This window comes from Carlito syrichta, unplaced genomic scaffold (assembly GCF_000164805.1).
Source record: "Carlito syrichta isolate Samal-C Ts95f unplaced genomic scaffold, Tarsius_syrichta-2.0.1 Scaffold103335, whole genome shotgun sequence".
Lineage (NCBI taxonomy): Eukaryota > Metazoa > Chordata > Mammalia > Primates > Tarsiidae > Carlito > Carlito syrichta.
Genome location: NW_007047431.1, coordinates 125,697 through 148,409, shown reverse-complemented (window position 1 = coordinate 148,409; position 22,713 = coordinate 125,697). Strand labels below are relative to the sequence as shown.

The window sequence follows — 22,713 nt, the reverse complement described above, 5'->3', positions numbered from 1 at the left end:
GGGCTATTACTTGGTATGGTTTTCTAACATATACATAATTAGAGGAAAAAAACATAATGGCACTTTTTATTCATATCAAAGTATTTTCTAGTTTTCCTTTTGATTTCTTGTTGGTTAAGAATGTTAATTTTCACATACTTGTGAATTTTCTAAATTTCCTTCTGTCATTGATTTCTAATTTCATTTCATTGTAGTTGGAAAAGATAATTGGTATATAATTTAATCTTTTTTAATTTATTGAGACTTATTGTAGTCTAACATATGTTCTATCCTGGAGAATGTTCCATGTGCACTTGAGAAAAATTTGTATTCTGCTAGTTGTGAGTGGAATGCTCTATTGATATCTGTTAGATGTGTCTAGTGGGTTTATATTGTTCAAGTTTTCTATTCTCCTGTTCTTTCTGATTGTTCTAGTCATTATTAAAAGTGGAGTGTTGAAGTTTCCAACTATTACTGTAAAATTGTCTATTTCTTCTTTCAGTTACCTTAAATCTTTGTTTCATATATTTTGGGGCTCTGTTGTTAGGTACCTGTGTTTATGTTTATAGTTATTTATATTATGTTTTCCTGATGGATTGACCTTTTTATCATTAAAGTTTTTCGTCTCTTAAAGTAAGTTTTGTCTTAAAATTTATTTTGTCTGATATTGGTGCACAGCTCTCTTTTGGTTACTGTTTGTAAGGAACGTTTTTTTCCTACTCACTCACTTTCAACCTATTTGTGTCTTTGGTTTTAAAGTGAGTCTTTTGTAGATATCATATACGGTAAGTCTTCACTTGACATAGTAGGTTCTCAGAAATGGTGACTTTAAGCTAAATAATGTATTGTAGGTTCTCAAATAACATAATTTGCTTCAATGTCATTTTGCTGTAACATTGATGAGGAAAAAAATTGATTTCATTATACATAATTTTACTTAAGATCACAGTTTCTAAGAACCTATCCACCTTAAGTGAGTACTTACTATAGTTGTATTTTTTGGTTGTTTTTTGCCAATATTTTTCTTTTAATTGGAGAATTTAATCTATTAATTTTTAAAGTAATTGCAGGTAAAGAAGGACCTATTTTTGCTATTTTGGCTTTTGTTTTCTATATATCTTTTGTCTTCTTTGTTCTTCAGTTACTTTTCTTTTCTTTTTCTTTTACTTTTTTTTTTTTTTGAGTTGGAGTCTCACTCTGTCGCCCAGGCTGGAGTGCAGTGGTACACTCACGGCCACTGCAGCCTTGACCTGCAGGGCTTAGGCAATCCTTCTGCCTCAGCCTTGCAAGTAACTGGAACTACAAACATATGCCTCCACACCTGGCTAATTTTTTGTGATTTATTGTAGAGACGAGGTCTGACCAAGTTGCCCAGGCTGGTCGCAAATGATTCACTTTTCACTTCTTTTACTATAGATCTTTATTTTCTTAGTGTTTGCCCTAGGGATTACAATTAACATCTTAATTTATAGCAATCTAGTTTGGATTAATACCAATTCAGTTTGAATCATGTAAAAATTTTTGCTCCTATAACAAGCACTGTTCCCTTCTCATTATGTTATTGTCACAGATTAAATCTTTATACATATGTGCAATAGACAGATTTATATTATTGTTTTCCTTAAGTTTTCGATTTATAATTAATTGCTTTATATAGTTGTCTTTTAAGTCATATAGGAAAAAATTAGAGTTACTAACTAAAATACATTAATAGTGACTTTTAGATTTTTATATATAGTATCTTAGTCTGTTCTGGCGGTTATCACAAAATACCTTACACTGGGTAGTTATAAACAACAGAAATTTATTGCTCATAGTTCTGGAGGCTGAGAAGTCTAAAATCAAGGCTGATCTTAGACTAAGATTCACTGTGTGGTGAGGGCCCATTCCAGAGATGGAGACTTCCATGTGTCCTTACATGGCAGACCAAAAAAGGACAGTTCTATGAGACCTATTTTTTAAGGGCACTAATCTCATGACATGAGCTAATCTCATAAAGGCCCCACCACTTAATACAATCACAATAGAAATTAGATTTCAACACATAAATTTTGGAGGGATACAAATACTCAGACCACACAATTATCTTTGCCAATGATCTTTGCTGATTTGAGTTACTTTCTAGTATTTTTTTTCTTCAAGCCTGAGATAACTCCCTGTGATATTTCTTAAAGTACATGTTTACTGGCAGTGAATTCTCATTTTTTTGTTTTACTGGGATGTCTTAATTGTTCTTTTGTTTATGAGGAATAGTTTTGTTGGATTTGCGATTTTTGGTTGACATAAATATTTTAGCACTTTAAATACATTATTCCACTATCTTCAGTCTCAATAATTTTTGATGAGAAATTAGATGTTAATTTTCTTGAGAATTCCTTGTACATGATGAGTTGCTTCTTTTTGTTGTTTCCAGAATTCTCTTTGTCCTACTCTTTCAACAGTTTGGTTATAATGCTTCCAGATGTGGATTGCTTTGGTTTTATCCTGAACTGGCTTTTGTTGAGATTCTTACATATGTAGATTCATGTTTTCCATCAAATTTTGGATGTTTTCAGTCATTTTTTTCTTTAAATATTTTTTCTGCCCTGTTTTTTTCTTTCTTTTCCCTTTTGGACTGTAATTATGTATTTGTTGGTACTCTTAATAGTGTCCTATGGGTCTCTTAGGCTCTGTTCATCTTTCTTCATTCATTTTCTTTTTGTTCCCCCAGATAAGGTAATCTCAGTAGACCTATCTTTATGTTCATTCATTTTTTTCTTCTACTCAAATCTGCTGTTGATACTTAGTGAAATTTTCATTTCAATTATTATGTTTCAAGTCCAGAATTTCTATTTTGTTCATCTTAAAATTTCTTCTTGTTGATATTCTCAGTTTTGTGAGAGACCATTTTTATGCTTTTCTTTAGTTCTTTGTGCATGCTCTTGGAACATATTTTAAAAATTGATTTAAAGTCTTTATCTAGTAAGTCCAATATATAGACTTTCTCAGGGACAGTTTCTATTAAGTTTTTTTTTTCTCTCTCTCTGTGTGTGATCATACTTTCTCGCATCTTTGCATGGTTCATAATTTTTTGTTGAATACTAGACATTTTAAATATATAATGTGGCAATTGTATTTTGCCTCCCTGGATTTGTTTTTACTGCCTGTAGTGCTTAGTGTTGTTTGTTGGTGTAGTGACTTTTCTGAAGTACACTAGCATATAATCTTTGTTATGTGTGGCACTAGAATCTCTGTTTTGTTAGCTTGGTGGTCAACTAATGATTTGGCAGAGATTTCCTTAAGCACTTGAAACCAGAAATATATGTGTTGTTTTAGCAGTGACATGCATTCTGAGAAATGCGTCATTAGGTAAATTGTCATTGTGTCAATATCATAGAGTGTATTTACACAAATCTAGATGATCTAGCCAACTACACACCTAGGCTATGTGTTATAGCCTATTGCTCCTAGGCTACAAACCTGTATAGCATGTTACTACTGTACTGAGTACTGTAGACAGTTGCATTTTTATATAGTTGTATTTTTATACCATACGATGGTAGGTATTTGTGTGTATAAACATAGAAAAGGTACAGTATAAATACAGTATAAAAGATTTAAAATATATTCCTGTGTAGGGCATATGAGTGAAGCCTGAAGGACTGGAAGTTACTCTGGGTGACTTGGTGAGTGAATAGCGAGTGAATGTGAAAGACTGGGACATCACTGTATACTACTGTAGATTTTATAAATACTGAACACTTACACTACACTAAATTTATTTTAAAATATTATTTTTTACAATGATAAATGGATCTTAATTACTGTAGCTTTTTTACTTTAAAAAATTTTTATTTTTTAAACTTTTTGCTCATAAATAATTCTTAGCTTAAAACACATTATACAGCTGTATAAAAATGTTTTCTTTTTTATATCCTTTTTAAATAAGTTTTTTCTATTAAATATTTTTTATTCTTACTTTTTAAATTTTATTGTGAAAAACAGAGACACCAACACACACATTAGCTTAGTCGTATACAAAATCAGGATCATTAGTATCACTGTCTCCCACCTCTACATCTTGTCCCACTGGAAGGTCTTCAGGGTCAGTAACATTCATGGAGCTATCCTCTCCTGTAATAACAATGCCTTCTTCTGGAATATCTCCTGAAGAACCTGCCTGAGTCTATTTTATAGTTAACTTTTTTTTCCAAAAGTAGAAAAAGAGTATAATCTAAAATAACCATAAAAAATATAACATAGTAAATACACACCCCATAACATAGTCATTTATTATCAAGTATTATGTATTGTACATAATTGCATTGCTATACTTTTATATAACTGGCAGCACAGTAGGTTTGTTTACATCAGCATTACTACAAATGCATAATACATTGTGCTATGGTATTAAGATGACTGAGAAGTCAGTAGATGTTATAATTTTTAGGTTCATTACATTCTTATGGAACCACCATTGTATATATATCCCAGTCTTTACCAGTGGGCTCTATGTATATATTGGGGCATGCTTTCAAGACTCAACCAGGCAGTTTACAATCCTTTCTTAGCCTTCAGTTTCTGCTAGTACAGAGTCTGAAGATCACCCAGAGATGAGAACTTAGGACCTTCTCAGGTCTTTCTGAGCACGTGCTCTGCCCTGGCCATGCACATATCCTAATTTTCAAAGCATATATAGAAGCATTTCAAAGCCCTTATTCCTCAAAACATCTCATTCCCCAGTCTTCCCTCCTTTTTGGTATATCTATTGTTTGACCTAATTGCTATCCCTTGCCCCAGTCAGCCCTACAAGCTCATAAAGTTATTTTTAAATGTTTTCTACAGATGGCTTCTCTGCCCTTGTCAGGTTCTGTGTTTGGCAAAATAAAGGCAAGTCTTTTACACATTGTGTCAGGGAGCCAACAGGTCAAAACAAACAATCACAGTCCTTTGAGAACAAGGTTAGCTCAGCTTCCTCTGGCATCTAGAACCCACACCAAGAACTTGGTTGACATCTTTAAAACCCTTTGTGAGAATCATCTTTCTTTTTCTTAAGTGTTTACTCTATTATTGTTAAGTTTTGATGGTTTTCAGATATCAGATAAAGTTGATTCTGACAGTTTTTGCCAGGTTATTCACTGTTTCTGTGGATGGACAGGCTCTTGGTGTTCCCTACCCTGTTGTTTTGGCTGACTTACCATCAAATTGTTTCAACTTTAATGAGCATATGTAACTTCTGGTTTTTGTTTGTTTGTCTTGAAGGGGTGACAGTATGTCTCTTCCTTAACATCCAAATGTTAAGATAATTCATGTTTAGCTTGCTTAAGAATCATATCACATTTAGAAGGAAAAGAATCCTGATATTGAATCCAATACAGCTCCAATTCGCCCATAGTGCTATCAAAATTTTTTTCTATCCACCAGAGAGATAAAAGGTCTAATCTGCTAAATGTAGGAGAAGGATGTTCTAACATTCAGGCCTCTAATAGAAGTGTAATATAAAATGTTCTAGAGAGGCCAACACATACCAGGGTTTTTGCCTTTAAAGCTCTAATAGAGCATATTCACATTGTGGTTATATGAACTTGTTCTATGCAACTTATCAGATCAAGAACGTAATAATTGTTTTTCTGCCTTCCCAAAACTGTATTCCCTTGTGAAGTTATTCATACCAAATCTGAAGCTAATAATCAACATAAAGAACTCTGATTCTGAAGCAGTGTTTTTTGGGTTTGAATTCTCTTTTCATCTATGTGCCAGTAGTATGAACTGGAGGATGTTATTTAACCTCTATTTGCCTCACTTTACTTCATCAGTAAAATGGGCCTGATAATAACTATACTTACATCATAGGTTTGTTCTAAGAATAAAATAAGTAAGGCTGGGTTCAGTGGCTCAGCCTGTAATCTCAGCACTTTGGGAGGCTGAGGTGAGTGAATTGCCTGAGCCCGCGGGTTCAAGACCAGCCCAGGCAACTTGGCAAGACCTCATCTCTACAATAAAAAAATAAAATAAATAAAAAATTAGCCGGCTACTTGGAAGGCTGAGGCAGAAGCATCACTAGAGCCCAGCAGATCGACGCTGGGTTGGCTGTGAGCATGCCACTGCACTCTAGCCTGGGCGACAGAGTGAGACTTGGACTCAAACAAAACAGAATAAAATAAGTTAAGCTTCTTTGAGTACCTAAAATTAAATATATATAGCTAGTTTTAAGTACAATTTGTCTAGAGCATATTTTTATAGATAGAAGAATCTTCATATTTTTCAGCTGTATCCACTTAGGGTAGACTCTACTGGGTAGATTCTCAAGAAGAAAATAGATAATATTTATGTGTATCCGGAGAGGCCTGTTCCTTAGGAGAGAATACTCTGTAGCTGTAGTTGGGTGAGCATGAGGTTGGGGAACCAGGAGGATGAGCCAAGATGGTGAGAGATAAGAGCTCTTTGTGGAAAAAACACTTGAGAGATACTGAAGACTTTGAAATAGGAGAGCCATCTGACCACACTTACATTTAGGGTACATCCAGTGACAGAAAAAGGAGGATTGGGGTCAGAATGACAAGACTAGAAGCAGGGAAATGCCTTAAATGATTATTAGTCATTTTTATTTTTATTTTTTTTAGAGACAGGGTCTTACTCTATCACCCAGGCTGGAGTTCGGTGGTACAGTCTTGGCTCACTGCAGCCTCTACCCCCTGGGCACAAGCAATACTCCCACCTCATCTTATGGTGTAGCTGGGACTATGGGTGTGTACCACCATGCTGGGGATTGATTAATTGATTGATTGAAGAGTCTCACTCTGTTGTCCAGGTTGGAGTGCAGAGGCATGCTCACGGCTACCACAGAGTCAACCTGCTGGACTCAGGCGCTCCCTCTACCTCAGCCCTTCCAGTAGCTGGAACTACAGGCAGGCTAATTTTTTTTTAATTGTGGAGACAAGTCTCTCCAGGTTGTCCAGGCTGGTCTCAAATCCCTGAGCTCAGGCAATCACCTCTGCCTCCCAAAGAGCTGGGATTACAGAGGTGAAGCACTGCTCCCTGCTAGTATTTTTATTTTTTTGTAGAGAAAGGATTTTGCTGCACTGCCTTGACTGGTCTCAAATTCCTAGCCTCAAGCAATCCTCTTACCTTGGCCTCCCAAAGTGCTGGGATTACAAGTGTGAACCTAGTCATTTTTATTTTTGAGTGTATCATAGATGTTTTATAATGAGTATGTATTACTTTTATAATGGAAGAAAATGCATTAGTTCTTATTGTGTATGAAATCTACTCTGGGAATGATTTTTTTCTGTAATATAGTCCTTTACTAAAATCTAAAATTAAACTCCCAGTTAGAGACTGGTTATTCATTTGACACTGATCTCTTTGCTTAAAAAAAAGATTCATCACAGATTTTTATTAAATGATCATTTGTTTCTGTTACCTGCCATCTAATGTAAGTTTCATTAAGCAAATTACAATCATATTATCTGTAATACTCACTTTTGCGTATTTTATAGCAAGTCACAAAAATATTCACACCTAGAGTATCATACCGTCCTGAAGCAACAAGTCTCAGGGAACTGGTAGTGAAAATAATGGTTTATAAAGGAAAGCTTGACAGACTAATTATAGTCTTACTTTGTCTCTCTCCAGTTCTATTTCTTTAACAACTATTTTGTTCCAGGTGTATGAATTTTTTGCGTTGGTTTGGTTTTTTTTAGTCATCTGAACTTTTTAGTAATTTGAGAAATTAATTGGACAAATCATCAGCTATCAAATGAGATAAAATTTGAATGAGATCAGGTGCATTCAGGGTGGTATGACCATAGACAAGAGAAACATTCAATAACAACTTTGCTACCATTTTGCCCCAACATGAATATGTTATTGGAATATCTTTTAAAATTAATGGAGGCCGGGGTCGGTGGCTCAGCCTGTAACCCCAGCACTTTGGGAGGCTGAGGAGAGTGGATTCTCTGAACCTGCGGGTTCGAGACCAGCCCAGGCAACTTGGCGAGCCCTTGTCTCTACAATAAATCAAAAATTAGCCGGATGTGGTAGCACATGCCTGTAGTTCCGGCTACTTGGAAGGCTAAGGCGGAAGGATCGCCGGAGCCCAGCAGGTCGAGGCGGCAGTGGCCAATTGCGTGCCACTGCACTCCAGTCTGGGTGACAGAGTGAGACTCCAACTCAAAAAAAATTAATTAATTAATGGAGATAAAGTTTTAAACCCCCAACTTGACAGTGTGTTCTTTGTTATTGTCATGCATTTTATACTGGCCATATAATGTTTTCTGATTTTGCCTGGGTGGCACACAGGGTTATAAAATATAATTTTAACATTCACTTAATCTGAAGTAGAAACGTTAGTGACCTTTTAGATATATTTAAACTATATTATTAACATAAATATTGGGCAAATTTATTTCTACAAACCAGACTGGGAAAACTGGACAACATTGAAAACAGTCCTTAAAGAACTAAGTAAATATTAAGTGCAATACACAAATCTATTTCTTTTTTTTTTTTTGAGTTGGAGTCTCACTCTGTCGCCCAGACTGGAGTGCAGTGGCCGCTCCCGGCCACCGCAGCCTCGACCTGCTGGGCTCCGGCGATCCTTCCGCCTCAGCCTTCCACATAGCTGGAACTACAGGCGCGGGCTACCACGCCCGGCTAATTTTTTGATGTATTGTAGAGATGAGGTCACACCTGCCCAGGCGGGTCTCGAACCCTCGGGCTCGGGCAATCCACTCACCTCAGCCTCCCAAAGGCGTGGGATTACAGGCTGAGCCACCGAACCCGGCTCACAAATCTATTTCTAATTATAATTATTTTAGATAAGTATGAATTAAACTGCCTTCAGGTAGGCACACTTTTTGAAATGTGAAATTGAGATTCCATAGGTTGTTGCTACATGATAAATTCAGTATAAATAATAAAACCACATATGGTTAGCTGAGATTTAAAAATTGACTTTAAGATTCTCAAATAAATAAAGATCTTCTTTGAAGGCACACAGATGTATTAATTTTTAATTTGTTTCCTTTTGATCTCTTAATTACTGAAAAAGATTTATTGGTTAATTTTAGGAAGGCAAGTGTTTGAAAAGTTTTGCCCAATACTGTCTTCTTTAAATGCTGTATGGTAATGAAAAGTTAAGAGGAGAGCCAAATTAGATTGAATAATTGTTCAGTCATGTGGGTCAGGCTAGTTGCATAGCCTGGTTGTTAGACTGATTGCTCAAATTACATTGCCTGGGGTCCTGCACTTGGTTGGCTGTCTTCTCAGATCTTAACAAGGTTCTGGGAATTTCTTTTTCTGACAAAGTTTGCTTTGTATTTTCCCCCTCCCCCTACTACCTCCAGGATGCCTCATCTGCAGACATCAGAAAAGCATATCGTAAGCTTTCACTAACTTTACATCCAGACAAGAATAAAGATGAAAATGCAGAAACTCAGTTTAGACAAGTAAGTAAAATACACCATTACATATATTTTGTGGCAAATGTATTAAAATATGTTTGTGGCAGAAATATGTTATATAGAATATTTCCATTTGAAAATTAGGTAATAACTGAAAAATACAATGTATATATTTTTATTCAATTTTTTACAAAATATGTTTTTACCATTTAATATTATTAGCATCCGTAAATTCTTGGAGGGTCTTAATTGTCATAATTTTCTTGTGTAAGTTACAGCTTTTGTTTTTAAAATGCACACTTTAAGATAGCTATTACTTATATTTATATAAAGCATTTTTTAACCACCTAAGGTGCTACCAAAACATAAAGCTGGTACTTATAGTTGAGATTTTATCTGTTTGTTGTATATATGGGCAATAGAGCTTTCTGTGTGTGCGTTATAGTGCCTTTACCCTTGTATGATTTCTTGTAGTTGAGAGTATTTTTATTTTAAAGTAATGCTTCTATTTTAGTTGGTGGCCATTTATGAAGTGTTAAAGGATGATGAACGAAGGCAGAGGTGAGTGCTCAATTCTGCTTTTGAATTAGCTGTTATAGTTTCATGCTATAGCTTATGAAGGAAAGAACTACGTATCATTAAGCATTTTATGTATTGTAAGTTAGTATTTCATTTTTGTTCCTTCCAAGAAATGTGGTGTTTTAAAAATGTGTGTTTAGAGTAGAGTTAATGTCTATTGAAAATATTCACAAGATTGATACAATACTTATAGGCTTCAGGATCAGGAGTTATAATGTTAGCAAGTCCTGACTTCATTAGGTAATATTTTTAATGTGGGTGTTTATGCCTTGGGAAATATAAATACCACTAGACTTCAAACAGTTGTCCATTGTTTTCAGTATATCAGTAATAGCTTCTGTCTGTGCTTGGTAGTCTTTCTCCCCTATTCCTTAAATGTTTGAGATCAGACTTAGTGATAGTCAAGTTAGTACCCTTTCTTGATATTTTCTCACCGACAAACCCAATTATGTGAACTTGTATAAGCCTGCAGAAGATTGGGATGGAAGAAAAATATTTGCCACTTTCTACTATTTCTCTTGCCTCCTTCCCTTCCCTGACTCTGCTCCAGTGATTCTACATTTAGGGTTAAACTTCAGAGTGGAGGGCATGCATCACTCGAAGACTTACTTCTCTGTGCCCCTTCGAGAAGAGTGGTAATATATTTATATAATGGTTTAGAGTGCCAGGGCTTAAGGGGAGATTACAGAGAGGCCCCTTTCCTCTATCCCTATAGAATTGTGGTGGGCTTCCAAGTTTTTTAAGTCAGACCACAATAAGAAATTGCATTTTGCATTATGCCACAGGACATACATGCATAACTGAAACAAGTTTCATAAAACACTTCTTATTGCATGTGAAGCAGAACAGATTATTTTCTGCACTAGGCTAGTCTAGACTAGTCTTTTTTTTTTTTTTTTTTTTTTAACAATGCTGGTATGGTCCACTAAATTGATTTTATGAGACTCAAGTGGGTCACATTCCAAAATTGAAAAATACTGCTCTACAGTAAAAGAATACCTTAAAAAAGGTAAAACAAAAACAAAGCTAGGTTTTTGAGATTTAAGCTAAAACCAGCCTAAATATCTCTCTATGGGGGCTAACATATCTTAAGACAACTCCAAAAATTATGCTGTTTGACATTCTGAATCTTTCTTCAAATTTATTATCTAGAATTATTCTATATGCTCAAATGTTAGCTACTACTCTTGATTTTCATCTTAACTGTTTAATTTGAGTATCTCAATTTGTCAGATTACAGAGCAAGGATTCAAGATATTCTCTTAAACTGTTCTTTACTTTATAACAAGGGCTGGCATTGGTCCAGAAACCATAGCAGACATTCCTCTGGTTTGAGATAATCCACAGTGTTGAAAGAGTCCTAGAAGTGTGTTGAAAGAAGTGTTGGTCTTTCTGTGCATATTTTCTAGTTGGTTTCTCTCAGTAAACCCCTAGTTTTGTTTCATACATCAAGCATTATCTGCAAAGTTAGCTTTATTTAGTCTTCTAGCATCTCTGGCTTCAGATTTTATATTTTTGTTTGTTGTCTTAAGTCAGTAAACTGTTTAATAATTTCTTTCAGTTACTAAAATTTTCTCTTTTCAAAACAAATCACTTCTTACGTATAAATTGTTTCTTCATTTAACACAGAATCATCAACATTATCTCTTTAGGATGCGTTTCCTCTGCATTTATTTTTGTATTGGTAGAAAAAATGGATCTGACAGTTACACAAGCAGCTGTAGTATTTATACCCCTTGAGGCACAAGTAACTCTTTGGTACCTGGTTTTCCTTGAGGCAAAAGTCTTAACTAATCAAGCTAAGAATCACTCCTCTAAAGCTTGTGCCTGAGGCCAGATGACCTATGAGTATTTAAAAATATAGGAGAAAGACATCTCTGCAGACAATTACCTAATGTTTATGATTCCTTTAGGAAAAAAAAGAAAGCACAGTCAGCTTTATCTTCTAAAAGAAGATAATCTCATATTGGTATTAAAAATGCTTTTTGATATCACAAGTATTTATTATAAATGTTCATTGAATATTTTTAAATGTGTAACCTTTTAAATGTGTAACCTTCCAGAAATTTGCAGTTTAGAAAATTGTCATAGACATGTTTCCTATTTCTTTTTCTTACACATAATTGTGTTTTTACTGAAATCAGATGCATTCTTTAAATATTGGTGGGAAAAAGAATGGCAATAAAATAGATCAATTAACAACTTGAATAACCTTTAGAAAAAAAAGAAAGAAAGAAAGAAAAGAAAAGATTTTGTTTGTTTGTTTTAGTCAGGGTCTCATTCTGTTACCCAGGCTGAAGTACTACTAATGGCACAATCGTGGCTTACCACAGCCTCCAACTCCTGGGCTCAAGCGATCCTTCCACCTCAGCCTCCTGAGTAGGTTAGACTACAAGAGTGTGCTACTATGCCCAGCGAATTTTTAAATTTTTTTGTAGAGACTAGTTCTTGCTATGTTGTCCAGGCTAATCTCAAACTTCTGGGCTCAAAGAATCCTCCCACCCCTATAGGTGTGAGCCAGTTCACCCAGCCAGAAAAGACAAGTTTTGTTTTATTTTTTTCAACAGCCTTATTTAGGTATAATTTACATACTAAAAGTCACCTACTTTTTAGTAAATTTACAGAGCTGTACAAACCATCATTACAATGTAGTTTTAGAACATTTACATCACTTTGAAAGAGTCTCTTAAACCCATTTGCAGGGGATTCCCACTCTGATCCCCAGCCCCAGGCAACCTCTGACTTACTTTACGTGTCTATACATTTGTTTTTCTGGACATTTTATATAATTGAAATCATGTAATATGTAGTTTTTTACATCTGGCTTCTATTAACTGAGGTTCACCATACTGTAACATATACCAGTAGTTCATTCTTTTTTATTGCTGAGCAGTATTCCATTGTATAGAAATACCACTTCTGCTTATCCATTCACCAGCTGATAGACAGTTGTTTCCACTTTGGGGTTGTGATGGGTAATGGTGCTAAATATTCACATAGAAGTCTTCTTGTGGACATATATTTTTATTTCTTTGATATAGATTCCTAGGAGTGTAATTGTAAATAAACTTTTAAGCCCTTTTCTTCCCAAAGACATAAACTATAGCATAAAAATAGTCATGTGCTGCATAATGACATTTCAGTCAATGAAGGACTGCATATATAATGCTAGACCTATAAGATTATAATACTGTATTATTACTATACTTTTTCTATGTTAATATCTATAAACACTATACAGTTATGTTACAGTTACCTACAGTATTCAGTACAGTAACATACTGTATAAATTTGTAACCTAGGAGTAATAGGCTATACCATTTAGCCTAAGTGTATAGAAGGCTATACCAACTAGGTTTGTGTAAGTATACTCTATGATGTTCACAAAACAGCAGATTCACTTAATGATGCATTTCTCAAAATGTATTTCTGTAGTCAGGTGAAGCATGACTGTAATAGGTTTCTCTGGTTAGTGTATAGTATAGCAGGGTTTTCTAAACTCCTTAACTAACTTACATTGGGAAACAGTAATCCAGCTGTGCTCCAACAAATTATTATACCACTACTCTAAATATTAGCTGAACTAAAGTACTGACTACCACTCATTACATTTATACACTAGATTGTGCTTTAGTAATAGTAACATTAACTTTTGTTTAAAATCTAGTTTTACATTTTTAACCAGTCTTCTTTTGCTAATCCAATTGTGCAACTTCAAAGTTTTTTGTCTGTTTTGTTACTATATTTATAAAAAGTTGATGTTTTTTAGTTTACTAAGTAAAATCATGATTTTTTTTATAGATGTAGTTAAAAGTATAGTTATTTCATCCTTAATCTGCTAAACTCTTATAAATTCATTACCTGGTTATTATAAATTTGTTTACAAATGTGTTCAAATCAAGATAAACATTAGTCTGAGAATAAGAAATCTATTTTAGTACCTTCCCTAAGTAAAATACGGAGTACAGTAATATGCTGTATAAATTTGTAGCCTAGGAGTGATACAATTTTTGGTATTATATGTATATATTTTTATTTTAAAGAAGAGCGAGAATAATCAATTTAGACTTGTTTTCTGTTTATGATCTTTGTAAAATTAATTTTTATTGAAAGTTTCAAAATATGACCTAAGTGGAAATTATACTGTTTTAAGCTAAAAATTCAAGCTCTTGTATTATGAAAAATGTATAATTTGGGCAAATGCCAGAATTATTTAAATACTCATTTTCTTAATATACAAATTTTTAGTTTTAGTTGCATACTTACTATTTTATATTTAAGATATGCTTGTATCTTAAATTTCCATGAATTTTTTTCTGCTGGCAGTTAAAAACATTTTAAAATCTACTTATTTTCCGGTATTTATATTAGGCTAAATATGTTTGATGAATTGAAGATTGTAGTATGGAACTCACTAATGATTATGTGACCATTATTTTATTTTTATCATGTATCACCTATTTTAAGAAAATCAAAAGAAGTAAACACATTAGGCCATATGTTGGATGTGTGGAACTGATCAATTAGTGTTTTGCTTTCCCAAATAAATGCCTTTACGGTTCCAAAGGATTTTTACCATTAGTGATATTTTAATCATAGAGATCTATTTCTGTATAACTTATAACACATTGATATATTTGTACATTCTTAATCTGATTTTAACAAATTGTTGAGAACAGTTTGTATGAGTCTCAATTATAGAACATTTTAATGTGTTATATATTTAAATACAGAAAAAAGCATAATAAAGTGACATTTAAAATTTTATGTGATATCAACAGTGTTTTTTTCTTAAATAACTTCTGCAGATAACATCTGTGTGTACTTTAAGAAATGCATTTGTTTTTTCAGTGTTTCATCAGTAAAGCAATAATTTATCTTTTAACAGGATATATTCTAAAAAGTGAACTATAATAGATGCTGTCTTTCCTTAGAATGGCCAGTTGTGTGAGCCATAATGTTCATTGATAGGAAAACCAATAGAGCATTGATTCTAAATTTAATCCTTAGAGACTGTTGTTTAGAGTTGCAGGAATATCTTAGTAAATATCTAGTTCTGTTTAATGTGTTCAGTGCAGGAGGTTTTGCTATCTTAAATTTGGTTATGCACTAAATACAGTTTATATGTGGGTTAGAAAAAGTAGCTATTGGCAGACACATAGCGTTTTCAATATGATGGTGATAAAATATTTAATACCAGATTCTTACCTATGAGTTCAATTGTGTTTTCTTCTGATACAGTTTGTTAAATCTAAAGCAAATGTAATACTTATGAGTGCTATTAAGGAATTGTCTTCATTTTCTTAGATGTTCTTTATTAATAACTATACTTTTTACATGAGGTTATTTCATGGAAGAGATTTGCTGAAAATAATGATTTTTATATTCACCCTTTTTTTCTTTCAACAAATCTGAAGTAGAATATGGATTTAGAATAAATTCAGAACTTAACATTCATTGGACTTCATTGAATGTTATAATCTTGTGTTATGCCACTTGAAACCTTTTAACTTATCCATCTACAATTTAAAATGAGTTAGTTTTATAAAAATCAATTTAAATATAAATTTTTGATAACAAGAGTGATAGTTTTTTGTGAATTCATATTATTATATCTTGATGTTAATATTCAAGAATTACTATAAATATTGAAGAAGAATATTTAACACCAAATTTTTTCTGGTCCAGCTATTGTACAACCATATTTTAATTTGTAGACTTTTATCTTGCACAATTTGGTTTTTAAGAGTTTAGTGCTAACTAATATGCTTTGCTTTCAACATTGATTGTTCCGATCTAATAGTATTATTAGTAACCTAAGTTGATCTAAAAGTCAGGTTTTCTAGATTTGTTAAAAAAATACATTTTGCATTTACATCTAATGTTTTTCTACTGAAAAAAGAAGTTGCCTGTAATAAATCCTCCACTTTATTTTTTTAGCATATCTCCAAGGTATCAATTTAATAACTATCAAAGTAGCTACTGCAGTTGTTGCATTTAAATTGATTTACATGTCAAGACTGGCAGTTTAGCAGCTGCGCTATTATTCCTAGATCGGTCAATTTACTTGAGAAAAACCTACTACTGAGTTCTACTGACCTGCCTGACAATATAGGCCTTATTTCTATTCCTGTAATTAGGCCTGCGACTAACTCAGAATATTTTTAATTAAAATATTTTGGTCAATGTGTTGCACCAAATTAGGCCTTTCAGTAAAGATTTAATTCTGGAAATAGTGTGATTAGAATATTTAATGAGTTGTGTTCAATTAAGATTAACAAGTTGTGTGTGTTGAGCATACAGTGTTTGTGTGTGACCATTTTGAGTTTTACAATCATAAATGTAACTCCTTATTTTTAACCTTAAAAATATTTGTTCAATAATTGTCAGACAAGTAAATTTAAATTCAGTTGAAATTTTGTTTTAAAGTATCTTTTTTAGCCTGATAGTACCAGAAGGCTGATTTAAAATGCATGACTAGGAAAGCTTTTACTTGTTAATGTTCTTCTTTTCACTTCATCAAAAGCCAAAAATGAGGAAATTGTCTCTTAAATGTTTACAAATAAACAGTTTTATTGAGAAATCCGACATAAACAGTGATTGTTTCCACATTGCTTTTTAATCTGAGAGTTTTTTATTTTCTAAAGGAATGTGGCAATACAAATTAAAAGGTGCTCATTTTTTGTAGGCTTTTACCTCATTAAAAAGCTTTGATAAAATAATGTGTATAAATGTTTCAACCTTGAACCACTGTGGTATAGGGGTAGAAATAAAAGCACTGACTAGAAGTTTGATTCAATTAATATGTAATTTATGGGAACAAATAGCTCTTATCTTGATTTTTCTTCTATTGAGATCCTTCCTTTTGTTGCTGACTTCAGTGGTGGGGTCTTTGCTGTAGACTGTAGTAGACAGGTAGATTATATGTAGCTCCTTTATTGTAGATGTCATTCAAGAGGTCACATCTGGATGCTGTAAAAACAAGAGAGATCTGGAATACATAGTATATTACTGTGCACCTTTTTGAAGGTTACAGTGACTAGAGCTATCTATAGTGCTTTGAATTTACTAGATATTGGAATGCTGGTAATCCACATAAATGTTATCTAACTTGGATAAATTATTTTCTTTTTCCTCTTTGTAAATATAAATACAAATGAAGTTTTTTTTGTTTTTATTTTAAATTCTTCATGAAAAATTGTTATATTTGCTACTGTAGGTATGATGATATTCTGATCAATGGACTTCCCGACTGGCGACAGCCTGTATTCTACTACAGGCGGGTGAGAAAAATGAGCAATGCTGAGCTGGCATTGCTCTTGTTCATTATTCTCACAGTGGGTCATTATGCTGTGGTTTGGTCAATCTACCTGGAAAAACAACTGGTAAGTATTAGTAATAAATCAAGTTAACTAGCCTCTTTAATTTTATATGGAATTTCAGGCTTTTCTTTTTCAACTGATGAAACTTTCACTTTTTCTATACATATTCCTTATTCTAATAGTTTTGTACTCAATATTTAGTGTTTGACATTTCTAAGTGAAAAAGAACCTATGAAATGAGAAAATCTTCTTTTTAAAAATGTAGCACTTGAGTTTGTTATAAAACTTTGTGAAAGCCAAAATATTGAACTAAAAATTAGAATCACCAACTTCCAAACAGAACTTTTTTTTAATGTAAGACTAACTTTAGAACTTTTTTGTATCATAGGCTCTCATTTAATGAATGTCTATGTACTTTAAAAATATTTTAACTAAGATTTGAAATGAACAAATAAGGTTTGAAATGAATATAATTCTATAACTTTAGAGATCAATTGGCTAAAAATTATTATACTTTTCTTGATCTAATATGCTTACTATAGTTTTTTCTGCTGTGGATTTTTATTTATATATTAAAGATTGTCAAACATATTTATCAGTATTCATGAATTAGCATCTGTTTACTCATTCCTTTTGAAGTGACATTATTAAAGTTGGATGAATGAGAAAAAGTGAGCTGAATGCTTTCTCTTCTTAGAAAACTTTGATTGCTATGGAGATGCACATGACTGACAGTGCTGAACTTCATGTGTGTTTAAGGCCTGGATACCATGGCAACAGTTATTGTGAAAGATAGATGATTTTACTTAATCATGTTGGACGTTTCATGCATTTGCATAAATGTTCCTCTATAATGTTTACCCTTCACAGAAGAGTCTTGATAACATTTGAAGAGTACATGTTAATGATAACCTATAACCATAATTCTTTCTACATTAAGGATGAACTGCTTAGTAGAAAAAAGAGAGAAAAGAAAAAAAAGACTGGCAGCAAGAGTATGGATGTATCAAAACTTGGTACTTCAGAAAAAAATGAAAGGTAGGAGAGTATAAAAATACTTTAAAACTTGAAACTTTTAAAATGTCTTTAATGTGATTCAACTTTATATGTATATCCATTTAGATATGCTATTTACTCCCATATTCAGTTTATAAAGGACTAATAATGTGCCATAGTTTATGAGACAAATTCTAATCTTACAGCAAAATTTCTACAGGTTCTCCTTATAAACTGTTAATATATATTTAAATTTTATGGCCCTTCAGATTCTTATAGTTTGAAATTTTTATGCTGAACTTTAGAAACAAAATATTCCTGGAAGAATCTATCACTTAGCTCAGGAGTGGCAGTATGTAGAGAGGCAGTGATACGCCGTACACTCAAAAAGATACCACCATTTTGTCTATTGATTCATAGAAAGGAATAAAGGGTTTAAATAGTTCACACAGCAGGGCATGAACTGGGATCAATGTGGGATAGAGATCAGACACTATTCTGCCTGTCTTCTATTCTGATGACATCAGTGAGTAATGCTTCAGTGAACTACAAATGACATTAATTTTTATGTATTGGTTTGTTTATGCTACAGTCTTCATATCTGGCTGTCAGCACTTGAGAATATTCTAACGATGGTTAGTTTTTTATTAGCTGAAGTAATCATAAAGTTGAAGAACTCATTTTGCAAAAGTGATGAAAAGCCCAGGTTGGAAAGAGGGCTGTTATTTCCTTATCTTTATAATTTGATTAGGAGCCTCCTTCCTCAAAATGTTACCCTAGATATACTTACTTGCTATATATATTGCATTTGTTGTAACTACTATATTTCATGATAAAGTAAGTCAGATTGTGATAACTGTTGTAAATATTTCAGTGAACACTTTCTTAATTTTTTTGATGAAACAACCATACAAAAAATGTTTTATCTCCTAACTTTCTCTATATTTTGTTCATTTGTTGTTTGGAGTTTTTTCCCTTTCCTTTTAGATTGCTGATGAAACCACAATGGCATGATTTGCTTCCATGCAAACTGGGAATTTGGTTTTGTCTTACACTAAAAGCATTGCCTCATCTAATCCAGGTAAAATGTTCCTCTTTTATATAATATTAGATGCTTTTGTTTTTAATTATTCATGAAATACTTTATGCCCATGTCTGCTATCTGAATGCTTCATAATTTTGACTGCATTGAGTAGTATTATTAAGCTAAACCTAATTTAGAATAGTTCTAAGATTATTTAGGCAATTTCAATACTTATTTAGGTAATTTCAAAGATTATTTAGAATATTTGAATTATTTCAATAATTGTCTCTTATATTGCTTTTAGATCATCTTAGCATTACAAGACACTAGAAAAAGGAAAATTAAAAATAGTATCTTTAGGACAGGCATAAAAGCAATAAAAATTTATTCTGCTATTATGATTAAATGCATAACCCGTAGAAAGGAACAGGACTCAAGTAGCTTGTCACTCATTATTTTAATAGCATTTAAATACATACTGTAAAAAAAAATCCTTTTCATGGACATCTGTATAATTATGCAGAAATATATATTACTTTTCATTTTATTTGCAACCTTAAGAGGAGTGAGAACATTTTGTCTTATATTGGTCATCAGAGTTTCTGATTCCACTTAGTCGTGATTAAATAACAAAATTTGGATACATGTCATATTTATTTGGCAGTTTCTCTTTTTTTAACTTTTTTACATTTAGCATACCAAAGCATATTTTAGAAAAATTTTGCTTTGATTATTGCATCTAGATAGAAAATTTTCAACACATAAGTATTTGAAAGTTCTATAATACTTTGGTTTATAAATTTTGATGTTTTTTGAGATTCCAATTTTGGAAGAGAAATGTCTTATTTTAGAAAATAAGTGTTTTTAGGATAGAGGATCAGATAATTTCTACCCAGTTCCACCTACTTTATAATCATATATTAGAGCTGTTTTTCCTGATTGCTTAAGGAAGATAATGGCTCCAACTTCAGCATTTTATTTTCCTTTTTTTTTGAATTGCAGTCTCACTGTCACCCAGGGTAGAGTGCAGTGGCACTTTCATGGCCACCCCAGCATCAACCTACTGGGCTCTGGTTATCCTTCCGCCTCAGCCTTCCAAGTAGCCGGAACTACAGGCGTGCGCTACCATGCCTGGCTAATTTTTTATTTATTGTAGAGATGAGGTCTCGCTAAGTTGCCCGGGCTGGTCTCAAACCCATGGGCTCAGGCAAACCACTTTTCTCGGCCTCCCAAAGTGCTGGGATTATAGGCTGAGCCACCAAGCCTGGCCTCCTTTTTTTCTTAGTCTTATATTTAAAGAGGAAATGAACAATAAAAATTATTAATGTGCTTCTTTCTATCCTTTGAGGAATTACCAGTTTTTCCATCAGACTAGTTCATCTTAATAGTTATTGCTTACAGAATCATATATTTTGTTTATAGTTAATAGAGAAAAATTAACATTTTGGTAACTTAAATACTTTTAAGTTGTTTAGCATGTTATATTGTTTATATGAAAAACCTCCACAATGCTTGTGTAGAATTGTCTGTGAGACTTAATGAGAGAGGGAAAGTCTATTTGTCATACTGGTATGTTTATGAGAAAAATTTTGGGGGTCTTATTTTTTTTTTTTAAGTCTGACTATTTTGCTAACTTTAGAATCTGTACAGTAGGCAAACCAGAGTATAGATGAGTTTAAAAGTGTAGTCATGAAGTAGTATAAATAGAATGTTCCATAAAATGTCAATTTTAAACACTTCTTTGTAATTTAATCTAAGTAATTTAAATAATGTTTATATGGTAAAAGTAACATATTTCTTGGCTAGCATGAACAATAATTTACCAAACTAGAACCAATATATTATGATTGCATCAGCCTGTGGTATCTAGACCCAACAGATTGAGTGATTGTTTTGCCTAATCTTAAATTTGTAGAAAATTTACAAAGTAAGAAATTTTACAAAAGCTTTTGTTGTTTAAAAACTCTACTTCCTCAAACTGTTTGATCAGTCTGAATTTTAAAGTTTTTCCTTCCTTGATGATACCTATTACCTTTCAGTTTTGAGATGTTTCGCATTAGGCTTTTAAAATCTTTTAAATCTAATTTTTAAATTTTGTTCTAATTATGTTTTTCTAATATAGTAGCATTTCAAGAAGAAAAATAAAATAATTTTTATATTTTCAAGCACATATTTGATATTTTGATTCTGCTTTGGGAACGCAAGATTCGTTTTTCTGATGGTCACTAACAAAATAATGTAAAGTAGTAGACTTGTTTTGGCACACATTATAATAGTGAAAATATTTTAGGTTGATAACCACACTGCTTACAAAAGACAGCAGCAAAACGATATTGAATAGTGGCTGTTAGAATTAGATATTTGTCTGCTTTTTGTTTTATAGTAGTCTGTTGTAACCTTTGTATTGAGATCTTCTTAGATATTTATGAAATTTAGAACAAGTCTTTTTAACCTGAAGCAATCTGGATTGGTAGTTGGTATAGTGGTTGAAAAAGAGTACTGTTAAAGCAGTTTTCATTTAAATGATACATACAACCCTAAACTTTTTTTTTTTTTTTTTTGAGTCAGAGTCTCACTCTGTTGCCCAGGCTGCACTGCAGTGGCACACACAAGGCCACCACAGCCGTGACCTGCTAGGCTCAGACAATCCTTCCGCCTCAGCCTTCCAAGTAGCTAGAACTATAGGCATGCGTCACCATGCCCAGTAAATTTTTTTTTTTAATTGTAAAGACAAGGTCTCAACAAGTTACCCAGGCTGGTCTCAAACCCCTGGACTCAGGCAGTCCTCTCCTCGGCCTTCCAAAGTGCTGGGATCATACGCTTGAGCCACCACACCCAGTCAACCTTCAACTTTTAAAATGTATACTTTATATTTATTCACCACTCTTGTGATATAGGGCCATTGTTTTATTTTTAAATAAGAGTCCACCAATTGAAGTTTCTTGTCCTCTTTCTTGCATAAGCCATACCTATAATCTTAATTTCTTTAAAGACAGTTTTCCAGTCTTGATTTATTTAAAAGACAAACCAAACTCTTATGAAGCAGTGTAATGGTATAATCTTTGTAGATTTTTATAATTTCATCCTAGTCTTTCATAACCGACTTTCTCACATCTAGGATTATTAACAGTATTTTTATTTTATTTTTTAGAGATGAGGGTCTCACTTTGTTGCCCAGGATGGCCTCAAACTTCTGGGATCAAGCGAGTCTCCTGCTTCAGCCTCCCAAGTAGCTGGGACTACACTGTGCCAGGCGTTTTTTGGGTTTTTTTGGTACCCCAGTTGAGACATGTTAGGCAGCATTTTAAGCAACTCGTTGTTGTTGTTGTTTTTTATTTGGAGTCTCACTCTGTCGCCCAGGCTGGAGTGTAGTGGCACACTCACGGCCACTGCAGCCTTGGCCTGCTGGGCTCAGGCAGTCCTTCTGCCT

At 33.1% G+C, this 22,713-nt stretch overlaps 1 protein-coding gene across 2 annotated transcripts in view; it reads left to right on the top strand.

The window, feature by feature from the left end:
- The window catches only part of DNAJC1 (DnaJ heat shock protein family (Hsp40) member C1), a 212,078-nt gene that overhangs the window by 65,242 nt on the left and 124,123 nt on the right, over positions 1-22,713 (top strand). For both annotated transcript variants that reach the window (XM_021715926.1, XM_008065292.2), the window contains exons 2-6: positions 9,306-9,407; positions 9,877-9,923; positions 17,161-17,326; positions 18,204-18,301; positions 19,247-19,340. In XM_021715926.1, the coding sequence (XP_021571601.1) occupies positions 9,306-9,407; positions 9,877-9,923; positions 17,161-17,326; positions 18,204-18,301; positions 19,247-19,340 (507 nt within the window). The remainder of the gene's footprint in view (positions 1-9,305; positions 9,408-9,876; positions 9,924-17,160; positions 17,327-18,203; positions 18,302-19,246; positions 19,341-22,713) is intronic.